The following is a 12,773-nucleotide window of genomic DNA, read 5'->3' as shown; positions in this document are numbered from 1 at the left end:
ATATGGCTGGCTTCCTCCCAACCTCTCCACTACTGTGGAATGCTTCAAAGTGAAGTTGACTACAGTCTGGAAACCTAAAACTCTGACATACCTTTCTTAAAAATGCATACTTTAGCTGCCAACAATTATCATTAAGGAACAACCCGTAACACTTTCATGGCTGACACATCAGTGATCAAGATCAATTCTCCACCCCTCAAAGCTGTCACATTATCATTTTGCTCTCTCAACTGACATACAGCCAGGAAGAAATTTTTAAATTGTCTTTTAATTAAGAGTACCCAGGGATTTGGCCAGCCGTTTCTACAGATCTCCAAGACTATATCTGAAGATGATTAATTCTGTCTTTAACTGAATATGAAGAGACTGTTTCTTGTCTGGCCAAGAAGACAAATTTGATCTAGGCTGGAACTCTGGTGCGTGGACACGGATCAGAACTGTGATCTGATTCAAGTGGAAAGGAGAAGACAAAGACAATCGTATGGTCCCCATCATACAGCAACCATGACAGAGGTGGAGAGAGAGACTGAGAGAGAGAGCGAGAGAGAGAGAGAGAGAGAGAGACAAAGAGAGAGACAGAGAAAATATAGAGAAAAGATAGAGAGAGACAGAGAGACAGACAGACAGACAGACAGACAGACAGAGTGGAGTCCCATGTAAAACGACACTGCTTCTCAAGTCAAGTCATCTTGGTTCTCGTGCTCACTCAACATAACATGGTCTGCTTCAGATCAGCACGCTTATAAGAAATGGGCTATTCAACCACCGGGTCCCAGCTATGTGACTAGGACCAGCTGTGCTACGGGACGCAGTCCAAACTAAACACATGGAAGCAATCGGGAGGAGCAGATTGAAGCCATCCTCTTCGACCATGGTTTGCAATGGGGAGCCACACAAAGGTAGAACAGTGGGAGGGAAATGGGACTTTTCTTGGTGGTGTTCTGTGCAGCATCTTGAATCATGTCAAGGACAATAAAATTCTTGTCTCAAAATACACCCACCAGAAAAATTTCTTCACCATATGAATGGTTCTCTTCACATATGGTTATTAGTCTCCTAGTTACGTCAGTCAAATATATGCCACACACAAAATCAGTACCCGAAGTCGGGGAAAAATAGTCAATTTGAATAAAATCAAACTCTACAGAAATTAATTGAAAACTCAGATTCCCAATCAAAAAGGAAATATTGTGGTCAGTAAGTGCATTCGCATAGTTGTTCCTACTCCTAAAAGAAGCAACGATTTCAATGGCGGATGCTGCTTAATTAACATGTCTCAATGCTTTCTTGGAGGACTGTTGTCAACTACCGCTGTTTGAATTAAAATAAGTCATTTAGGCCCTGTCCACTCGGAGACGAAACAGGCAAAAACGATCCGGTTTTGTTTTATACGGTTCAGGAATATCTCCGTGAAGACGGAGTCATTGCGAAACCGCATCGAGCTGTAGAAACGCTGTAGTATATATTCAATGCGATGGTTCTCCACAGAAAAGTGGAGCGCATCAAGCCTGCGCACTGTATGCAAACGTTCAGTCACGAGGAGATTCAACCTTTTAAATTGAGCAGAAATACTTTTTAATGTACTGTTAGTAATTAAATTCATCAAATTCAAAAGATTAGCTCAAAAACAGCCGATTTTTTGGTGAAACCGCATAAGTCTTGTGCGTTTCGGCCGACCATCCAGACGGAGCCGGCGAATCCGGTGCCCGAAACCGCACTTTTCTGAGGCCCCGTCCACACGGAGCCGAAACGGGCGAAAACGATCCGGTTTCGTTTTATGCAGTTCAGGAATATCTCCGTAAAGACGGAGCCATTGGGAAACCGCATTAGGCTGTATAAATGCTGTAGTAAATATTCAAGGCGATGGTTCTCCACAGAAAAAAGTGGAGCGCATCAAGTCTGCGCGGATACATCCTGCGCGGTTTATACAAACATTCAGTCACGAGGAGATTCAACCTTTTAAATTGAGCAGAAATACCTTTTAATGTAGAGTTAGTAATTATATTTATCAAGGGGCTTTATTGAAAGCTACAAAAAGAATACAAATAAAAAAATAAATAAAAAATTCAACGCAACTCTGACGTCCCCCAGCTGGTGGGGGGCTAATGACGTCGTCGTTTGCGTTTCAGGCGTCCACACGAATCCTAACACGAAACCGCGTAGGTCCGGATAGATTTAGAACTACCTCTGCGGCTGGTTTCAGAGATGTGCGGTTTCGGGCGCCGGATTCGCCGGCTCCGCCTGGACGGTCGGCCGAAACGCACAATGCGCTTTCACCAAAACATCGGCTTCGTGTGGACGGGGCCTTGGTAATCTAATTAACATGAGAATGTCACACATAGACGCCAGGCTTGTTGGACATTAACGATGTGAAGCAGACCTTAAATGCAGTGAATCAGACATATATATATATATATATATATATATATATATATATTATATTACAAAGAAGACGTATTGCATTTGATGTGTGAAGTGTATGCGTATGCTTCATTTTTTTTGCACTACTGCTGCTTTCAAAGGGACTTCAAAGGTAAGCAAAGTTTATTTATATAACTCTCTGTCAAGTTAAGAGTCTCAAAGCACTCCACAGGCCCACGTTTTGGCCTAGATAAAGAGATTGCCGGCCCCTATACTATACTATAGTTCAGCTTGGGGGTTAAACAAAGACAGAACAGATAAACAAACCACAAAACCTCAAACGGCCTGTTAACAATACTACAGTAAGCTTGTAAGCTACAGTAGGTCTTTCACTATTTTACAAGATAGGTTAAGGAATTTTTATTTATTTATCAGAAACAAATCTTGGAATGATGATAATAAAATGTAGTTAAGTTTATTTTTTGTGTTATCATGACATAGTTAAACATGTAATGTAGCGTAGTGTAGTAGGTAACCGTTGTAAGCTGTAGCATATTCGTTTTTTTATCTGGGCTGAAAACTGGGTTTAAGTTTCTGAGCTACTGTAGCAACAAGTCAACACCGAGTGCTCTGATATAAAGGACTCACTCAAAAGTTAACGAAAACACAACTATTCTTTTTTTCGTGGGATTATACAAAAATAAAAACCTATTTATGAGTAACATATTACATTTCTGCCAAGTCCATTCTGCTAGATGCAAAATGATTATACACACTCTAAATTAACAACATTATTTTAACAGGTATCATCCAGGTATCAATATATCACAATAAAAGTCAGGATCATGTTATATCAGCAGTTTAGTTAATCCTTATATTTATTGTCCACTTCCTCTTGTATCTCTGTATAACGAAATAGCATTTCCTCATCAAAAAAAAATAGTGCTTTCTTTCTCTTGATTGAACAAATCTGTATAAATGATGAAGCTGTAGAAAAAATATGCCTGGGCTTTGCTCTTTAATGCATCACAGCTGTATAGGACTTAGTACAGTCATTGAGTAAAGGCTCTACTGTATGTCTGAAACTGAAGGCCAAGTCTATCAGAGAACAAACGTCTTTGTTCGAAATACAGATATTTTATTCAACCAATAATGCAAATAAAATAAAATAGTGACAGTTCAGAGGTGTTGCTGAACAGTGAGTCATACGGCATATCTGTGGTGTGTAGGTTGGGTATAACTTACAAGTTTCTAGCTGTGTTTTCCTGCTTAAATACATTCAATTTGAGACTCCTTTGTGGCAATAAAAACGCAATTCCTATAATGAAACAAAGCTCTAATTAAAACCTACAAACATGCACGCATGTTATCCCAGAATGTAAGTATCACCATGGGTGGTTGGAAGAGAAATCCATATGTGCAAGACCCTGCGTAGAGAGCATAAACATAGGATGACTGGACCCAGTTCAGACCGGCCGGCTACTCTGTACGTTTCATTTCATCTGACATACGTCCAGACAGCATGTCAGAGAGACAGAAACCGTATACCTTCTTTGTTCTGTTTTTATAAAAGTCTGAATGCTTTCACTTTTGCATTAAACCAAAAATGATGACTGTTTTGTTTCACTTGTCCTTGCTGACCTGTATAGTTTAGGGTTGTACTAATGGGTCCCTAAGGGCCCGTGAAGCCCTTTGAGACTGTAAATGTGATAAAGAGAAAGACAAATAAACTCGACATGACGTACAATTCAGTTTAGTCTGTTCTGATCCCAAATTGCTGCTCTCTCCAGATGCTCTGATAGCATCCCCATTACCTCTCTTGTCACGTTGTACATTTTGTATGTGTGCATGCAATAATTATATTCTTGTTTATGGACCGACTGTATCAGATAAACAGTTGCAGCTCGAGGAAATGGAAGTGAGGTCATCTCTTACTTTGTCTACATCCTGGCGATGGAACAGTTTCCCCCAACATTCCTCTCTCAAACCCTAGACAATCTGGGCCTGAATCCACTCGCCGACGTCGTAAAGATAACACATTAGAGCGGCTAACATATCAATGTATCCACGACTCGTTTTCCCCCCGCGTTGACAGCCACAGGAGTTGGCATGCTTCTCTTTGCCAAGGAAATTCATTTCCACTTCACTGGCCGCCATAAGAGGAGTCAAGCTCGGTCAGGCCTAAATCCTTAAATAAAAGTTGTATCTCTCTATTAAAGACGGTCTGATCTACAGCCAGCTGACCCATTGCATTCCACGGCTGCCTCTGCACCCAAGACTGCCTGCTGTGGCGCTAGGGAAGGGGTGTACCGTGGCCCACTATTGTCGCGTGAAGCCCACAAGCTTTCATTCTATTCAGCCAGAGCCGGCCTCTTGGGCAGCGTCAGCCAGCCAACAAAGATCATTGTTTGACATGGATTGACATGTCAGAGGACCCAGATAGAGGTCCATCTGTTATGAAGGTTTGCTTCCTCTTTGTCCTGCCACAATCCCCACCTCCGCCGGCAGAAAGGCCCCTGGGCGTTTTTTTCACCGTGCTGAGCACGAGAGAGATAATAACAGGCTTCTTTCTCTGCACCGGGCTCTTTGTGTTTCGCCTTGGGCTACGGTCAAAGAAAGTCAGGACCCAGATTTAGGCCCCAGTATAAACAAGCTGTCAAGGTGTGTGTGTGTGTGTGTGTGTGTGTGTGTGTGTGTGTGTGTGTGTGTGTGTGTGTGTGTGTGTGTGTGTGTGTGTGTGTGTGTGTGTGTGTGTGTGTGTGTGTGTGTGTGTGTGTCTTCGTGTGTGTCTTCGTGTGTGTCAGTATTTTAAGCACCGTCAGCAGCAAAAGGTCAAAGGCTTAAAGTCAGTTTGCGGTGTGCAGTGTAATTATCATTAGGATTAGCTTCATCCAAACCTACTGGTTTGTAGGTTTGGAAACGTACGTCACCTTTTTTCTAGATCGCTCGCAACTTGACAAATTTAAAATGTCTACGTGAAAATGTTTATTCAAGGGGAACCACAGCCGCAAGCCAAATAAGGTAACCACCCAACCAACCAATTAAGAGGTGTACCATGCATGACTGAACATTATAGTCATGCACTCGACATTATAGTTGCAAGGTTCAAAAGAGGTGTACCGGACTACTGTGGTGGATATACATCTTGTCTGGCCGACATGACCAACCCAAGAGCCACAACACCAAATCAACTCAGAAATAACAACAGCCAATTATGTAGTTTGTGCACAAATGGTGGGGAAGGGAGAAGAAATCTCCTTTTTCATCCTCAAAATGAGATAGTGTCAAAAAAATACCACAGGAGATGTTATCAATGAAAGGCTTTTGTGATTTAGGGAGGAGAAGGTTATTTAATTTTATGACCTGATTCAACTTGTTAGAGCTAAAGAATAAATGAAAAATAAATATAGAACCACACGATGCTAGTGTTACTTAAACATGGAGGCAATTCTTTCCTGATTTCCCCAGCCCTCTTCCAAGTTTCTATCCGACAAACTCCTGGTGGTCAGTGACACAATGGTGGTGTTTTTTTGTATGTGTGTCTCTTTGGCAGGGGAACACATCATTGAGCGAAGACATTGTTAATCCATTCAGACTGTCTGCTCCATAAAATGCGCCTGTGAGACGAAACTCTTAAGAGCCATCCATTAGACGGCTACTGCAATAAGCAGAGCCATCGGGACTGATTGCGGCAGCCAATGTCTTGTTGATATTCTGGGGCCAAAGCTTTGTAAAGCTGGGGAGGTCTAGGCAGCCACAGGAGTGCTGAAGTCCAGGCAAAATAACAGGTCTGTTTCCTGGGGATGCAGGTCAAGCACAGACTTTAAACATGGACCTTTTCTCTCCCTGGGTAGCATGACTCAGTTGTACTGATACAGTTGTGCAATTTCATGTGACGCATGTCAGAATGATTACATTTGATTTGAATCATGAGGAAGATGTCGAGTCAGTACACGCTTCAAGGTGTGAAATGCGAGAAGCAGAATGTTTTTTCTTTACTTCATGCAAATGAAACCAAAGAAAAAGTTGATTGTACACTTCATAGGCACCCATATTTTAGTACTGAATAAAAGATTCAGCTCTGATGAATCATGCAGTACAAGAGTCACGGTGGCACAGTCACTAAGGGCAGGTCCCATGCAGCTCCACAGACGGTTCCTTTCCACTGCTGAGGTTGACATCGTGTGTGGGAGTACTCCGGAGGCACTGCAAACATACAGGTTAGGTTGATTACAGGCCCTCATTTCCCCATATGTGAGTGGGAAGTGTGCCCCTGTAATGATGGGGCCTTCCGGTGACAGTGAATCCCAAGTCCCTTAAAACCATTGATTCTAGTCCCTGAGTCCCTAGTCTCTAGTCCCCTAGTCCCTTAGTAGATAGCTTTTCAAAGCATCTTACAACACCATACGTGGATGGCCTTAATGGGAATCAAATCCCTAACCCCATCCTTAGTACCATTAGATCTAACAGGTTCTTGTGTCCGACTGCCAAGATATATGGGGGTTATGAAGTATGTAGGCAGTAAGACTTTAGTTACACAAACAATAAGTCTGTTTTTTATCCTTTCTTTCGACGTTTCGAATAGACTGCCTGAGAGTGATTTTCAGGCAACGTGTGATAATTGTGATAATTACCAGCCCTGATCCATCCTGCTGTTGTCATGGCATCCGTGTGTTGTGAAATGTAAGGGCAGGGCAAGGCTGTGAACTGTACTATCTACTCTATAAACATCAAGAAGGATTGCCTTTTTTTTGGAGCCTCCTGACCTTGGACCAATGTTTTGAAACAAAAGGAAACAGAATCAAACTTTCACTTCGTATCCCAACATGGTGTCCAAGGCTAGCTGGGGGGGTTGGGTACAAACCTGTAAAATAAACACTTTGTGGCCGAAGTCCTTCATAGTTTGCATTGGCCGTGTGAAATGCAAAACCCAATGCCCAAATGCATTCCATTTCCAATAAAACGTGATCAAGGTTTCTAAGTCAAAACCCGTTCAACATGACAAAACAAACCCTGCTGACTCACTGCTGAGTCAACATGAGTTTCTTGATTAGCATACAATTGCAAACAATCTAGCTAACTCAATAGGCCAGTGAACTGAGTGAGAGGACACCAGCGCCGATAAAGAAGAATCAAACCAAATATTGCCACCAACAAGGCCACCAACAAGGCTTTGCAGAATGGTTTGGGACTGTAAGTTATTTGTTTGCAGGCAGGAAGATGAATGTATTCAAGGTAGCGGTCTGTGTTGAACGAGCCCAGCAGCAGGCTTTGAGCACGGATCCAACCAGTGTGTGAGCCGGGGAAAAGACTGCATGTGGGCCTCCACATCTGGAGGATCACAGACAGGGAAGGCAGATCCCAGCCCTCACAGGGCTTCCAGGGGAAGGAAAATCTCAAACCATAATAATGAGCAGACCTTAGTTAGGAATGAGATTGAGCTGTTGGAGGTAACTCTAGCTTTTGTTTAATAGTGTTGCAGTGTTGGCATGGCTCTGTGTGCTCGCCCCATCAAAGGAGGCATGAATCTTTTTGAAAAGCTCTCGTTTGAAAAATGCACACTCCCTGAGGTTTGACCCACTTTTTAAGACTTTTAGGATCTCAAGAAAATAGACAGGGTGAAAATATACAGTTGCAAGGCTTTTTGGCAACTACCTATTCTTGCTGAAAACAATTGGTTTGATTGTCCTCATACACATATATCTTGCACCCTGTCTTTGCCTAAATCCAATAGTTCTGTGTCTCAGCCCCTGACTATTATCATCTCCTTTGCTTTAAGTATAGACCTATGGTGGTGTTGTTATTCAGTTGCCTGCAGAGCACAAATAATTACTGTAGCGATGTGATTAATGGTCTCAATCAGGAAAAAGGAGGTTGTGATGAGGTATGTTTAGAAAGAGACACAGCTGTGCTCCCCCCCCCCCCCCCCCCCCCCCCCCCCCCCCACTGGGAGGTTAGAGGCCAGAAGGATCTATTATTAATAAGGATACACCATGTCCTCTCACCTCTCATGCTGTGTGTCCACACGCACACACACGCTGGACACACACACACACACACTCACACAAACACACACACACACACTCACAGACACACTCATATACAAATACACACACTCGCACTAGCACTCAAACTCACACACACACACACACGATGCCTACCCTTCCTTAACTCATTCAAGACTTTGCTCAAATTCCCTGTAATTACCCTTTCGATAAAACCATATGCTAAATAACTAAATAGTACATAGATGTGACCAGTAAATTAACAACATAATTGTAAGGTGTTCTTTTCCCATAAATGTGTCCTTAGTTCCTTGGAGTTTAATTATAGTTCACTCTCTAAAATGACCTTTCCCACATTATCCCACATTTTACAGTCATCTCTATTATGCTTTTTGCTTGTTGGCTGTGGAAGCTCGGTGTCTGTGATGTGGTCGCAGACATTAGTGGATAGACTGAAGCTTTTAAGCTCATTAGCATAATGTATACTATAATGACCCAGCGAAATAGCATAATGGAGAGGAAGCCAACAAGCTTCAAGAGGTTCCCCTTGCGCACACTTTTACAGAACCCTGAATGTAGCAGCAGTGCTGTACTTGACGGATCGGTACTTGACTGTCTTCCTGTACATGTGCGAGAGGAAAATGCATGAGGACTCTTTGCGTCGAGTGGGAACTTTCTCTTCCGCTGTTTGTCCCGAATGTGACTCCTGGCTGACATTGCTGTCCTTGTCGCTGCCCTAACAGTACCTGCCAGTCACCCTAGCCAATACGTAGTATGTGCATAGTAACACAGTGTTTGTCCTAGATAGAAATACCAGGCCATGTGCAGTACAGTAATCTAATAGCTTTCACAGATAGGCTGCAATAACTTCAGGTCAGACGGATGGAGAGGCCCCTGGGAAGCAGCAAGCGTCTGGAGAAACAAAGTAACGTGAGGGTCAATGTAGAGTGGTGGTTATGATGAAGAGCTGCCAAGAAAGAGCAGGCTCCTTTTTAAAACAAGCTCCCTGCTCACTCAGAAACCCTCACTTTTCGGACACGCTTGGACGTGTTTTCCAAATGTGTGCTAAACCTATCATTCATCAAACTCTCAATCGAGAAAGAGAGTCAAGCTTTGGAAACACATGTCCAGATCGACCCTTCTCCTCTCATCGTAGTCTCCTGTGGTTCAACTAAGCTTGTGAATTATAGTCGAAAATCAACACAAGTTTTGCACAACAGTTTAAAAATGAAGAGCCTTTTTGACATAGAAACAGACTCTAAAGATAAACAACAATCTTTCTGGTCAATAACAGGCATGATCTGTATGCCTGGAGCACTCCATTAATGTACCGCCCAAGTATGCAAGCGATTTGCATTAATTAAGCCCCCCCATCAAAGGGCCTGGGGTATTGCCAGAGTAACAAAACAAAAGCCTGCACGCCTCTCGACACTCTCGCTCACTGTGGGCATTCTTGCAAATCTTGGGAGGTTGCATTCAATGTGAGAGACGTCCAACTCCCACCAGGTTTGGATAACAATACACAACAAGTTAATACTGGATATCAGCCATTTTAACCAGGCATGAATAAATAATAACCTGTCTTGTAACTGCAGGGCAATTATGATGTGAATTAAACTCGAAACAAACTGGGAACTTACACAAGAACAATTGACAACTCGAGATCCTCTTTTAGCAGTAAAATGTATCAGAAAGTTGTATTTTCTCAGCCATGATTACGACCAACAGACTTTTCAGACATGCATGAGCGAAGAGGTCACAGAGTGATAGAGGAACAACCAAAACAAATGGGGTAGCTCTGGCTGTCACTAGGTCAGTGGAACAGAGCCATGTGCAACCAGAAAATCAATTCAAGGACCTGAAAATACCCAACACAACAACAACAACCGAGGAAGTGAAGTCAATCTTACCATCTTGGCAGTGGTGTCTCTTCCTAGCCAACAGAAAGTTTGATCATGTTTCAAGTCTTCTTCATTGTCTCTTGAGAATCTTCAGTGTAGAGAACGAGAGAGAGAGACTTAACTCCTTGTTCGAAACCTCAATCACTCATATTAGTTCAGGTACATCCACATGAGGGTCGCTTTGCTTGTCTGAGAAGAACGTAACTAAAAGATCCCATTCTTCACAGGACCTTTTTCCCCGAGCCGCAGACAGAGGTTTGCGGGAGTTGCACAGAAACAGTTAACTTTCCTGGCTGCCTGTTGATTCTCAAGCTCCTCTTGTGCTTGCTTGCACCACACTGAGAGCTTAGAGCAAGTGGGGTAAGAGAGAGAGAAAGAGGGAGGGAGGGAAGGAGGGAGAGAGTGTTGGAGAGGGGGAGGAGAAAATCTTTCCTTTCAGAGGAAATCCCCCTCCAGGCTTTTCAGTCTTCTATCTGTCACACACACACACACACACACACACACACACACACACACACACACACACACACACACACACACACACACACACACACACACACACACACACACACACACACACACACACACACACACACAAACACACACAAAAAGAGAGACACACACACACACACAAAACAACACACACACACATACACACATTCAGGAGTTCGTACTCACACCCAAGGCGGATCCACAGACACAACAAAATACAAAATGAGACCCCGACACACACAAATACAGACAGGTGGACACAAATGCATGAGAACATATGCGGTTGTTCAAGTTCTTTGTTCAGAGTCTTTCTATCTGGGACACTCTGTTGTCCTTTGTTGTGTCTGTAAACGCATCTGTGTGAATACAGTGATCATGCCAGCAGTGTGTCAGCCAAAGTATTCAAAGGCTTGGGACCTCATGTTAGGTTGAATAATGTAACAACACCATTTTGACTAATCCTAAATGTAGCTCATCATGTTGATTGTCAGATTGACTCGATAAATAGTGGCATTATTTTGTTTACACGTAACTTCGATTTAGACATTTTGGAGAATTTGTACGTAAAAGTTCCCAACTGAATTTCAAATATATTTTTAATGCTAAATCTTTCTAGGCAATGTAAGCCCGACACTCAGTTTAACCCAGTATCAGAGAGCAACAGAAATCCAACCCCTCCAACATGGGCCCCTGTCTCTCTATTTTAATCATTGGGGTCTTTTGGGAGGTGGGGGTAGAGGGTGGGGTGTGTGTGTGTGGGTGGGGGGGGGGGGGGGGGCTGTTTGTAAGTGAAAGTAAAGTCATTCTCCTCCTCTCTCCCACCACTCATCTCTCTCTCTTTCTTTCTCTCTCTCTCTCTCTCTCTCTCTCTCTCTCTCTCTCTCTCTCTCTCTCTCTCTCTCTCTCTCTCTCTCTCTCTCTCTCTCTCTCTCTCTCTCTCCCACAGGAGAACGTGTTTGACTCACATCAAAGGGGAGTAAGTCAGCAGAAGTAGGGGAAGCCAGGCTTGTAGACAGCCCAGAGAGAGCTGCTGCTGCTATACCATACTTGGCTGCAGGAATGCAGGGTTACACCCTGTGAGTTACAGCTCATGTCCACAGGACTGAGAGGTTTGCTCAGAATGAAAGTCTGCAGCGAGAAGTTGGTGACTTGCTGCAGATCTCCTCCTAGCATTAGTCACGACAGCTTTGGCGGATCAATTCTGCGGAACCCAAAACAAGGGTGACGTCTGTGAGAACCTAGTGATTAGAAACGCAACCCTAATTGTCCATTTGCAAGTCCAGACCCCACCTGTGTGGGCTTTTTATTTTTTTTATTCTTGAACAGAAGGGATACGCCATGATTCCTGTTTGTCTTAAGCTGCTCACTCTCAAGGTAGACAGCAGTAAGGGGAGGCAGGCTCCAAAGTAATCCCGCTCACTCTTATTATGTTTGGGTTCCTCTTCTCACACAGAGTTCTGTTAAACATTCTTCAAATGTTTCTCCTGAGAGGAAATACCTTGCTAATTTGCCTTTTTGACCCTAACCAGGAAAAGATGTATATAGCATGAGGCCCCCTTCTCTTTCCTCTCTTGTTTTCATTCTTATTGTCTTTCTTTCGGCCTTTTCTCCCAAGACTTGATCCTGCTTGCTTGATCCTGAGGTTTTGACAGATATTTGTGTGTGTGTGTGTGTGTGTGTGTGTGTGTGTGTGTGTGTGTGTGTGTGTGTGTGTGTGTGTGTGTGTGTGTGTGTGTGTGTGTGTGTGTGTGTGTGTGTGTGTGTGTGTGCATGCGTGTGTGCATACGTGTGTGTGTGTGTGCGACTGTGTGTGTGTGTGTGTGTGTCAGGGGTTTTGGCAGGGGATTAAGGGGGAGATGAGTAACAGCAGGTACATCCTCTGAATGTTTTTTTTTTTTGTCTTTTCAACTATTATTTGTCAAAGGCATCTTCGTACTTTCATATTTGGTCACTTATGTTATCTTATCTGAGACTTAAAACTTCAGGGAACCAGGCCGAATTGCACAGAATAGAG

General features: G+C 43.2%; 1 protein-coding gene across 1 annotated transcript in view; it reads right to left on the bottom strand.

Annotated features, from left to right (window-relative positions):
- quob (quattro b) overlaps positions 1 to 10,588 on the bottom strand; it is a 29,375-nt gene extending 18,787 nt beyond the window's left edge. Inside the window, exon 1 of the mRNA XM_079748773.1 lies at positions 10,277 to 10,588. Coding sequence (XP_079604899.1) covers positions 10,277 to 10,279 — 3 coding nt within the window. The 5' untranslated portion in view covers positions 10,280 to 10,588. The remainder of the gene's footprint in view (positions 1 to 10,276) is intronic.
- Positions 10,589 to 12,773: the final 2,185 nt, after the last annotated feature.

The sequence above is a fragment of the Pollachius pollachius genome, assembly GCF_949987615.1.
Source record: "Pollachius pollachius genome assembly, chromosome: 12".
Lineage (NCBI taxonomy): Eukaryota > Metazoa > Chordata > Actinopteri > Gadiformes > Gadidae > Pollachius > Pollachius pollachius.
Note: the sequence above shows the minus strand (reverse complement) of the source record. Positions and strands in the feature narration are given on the sequence as shown.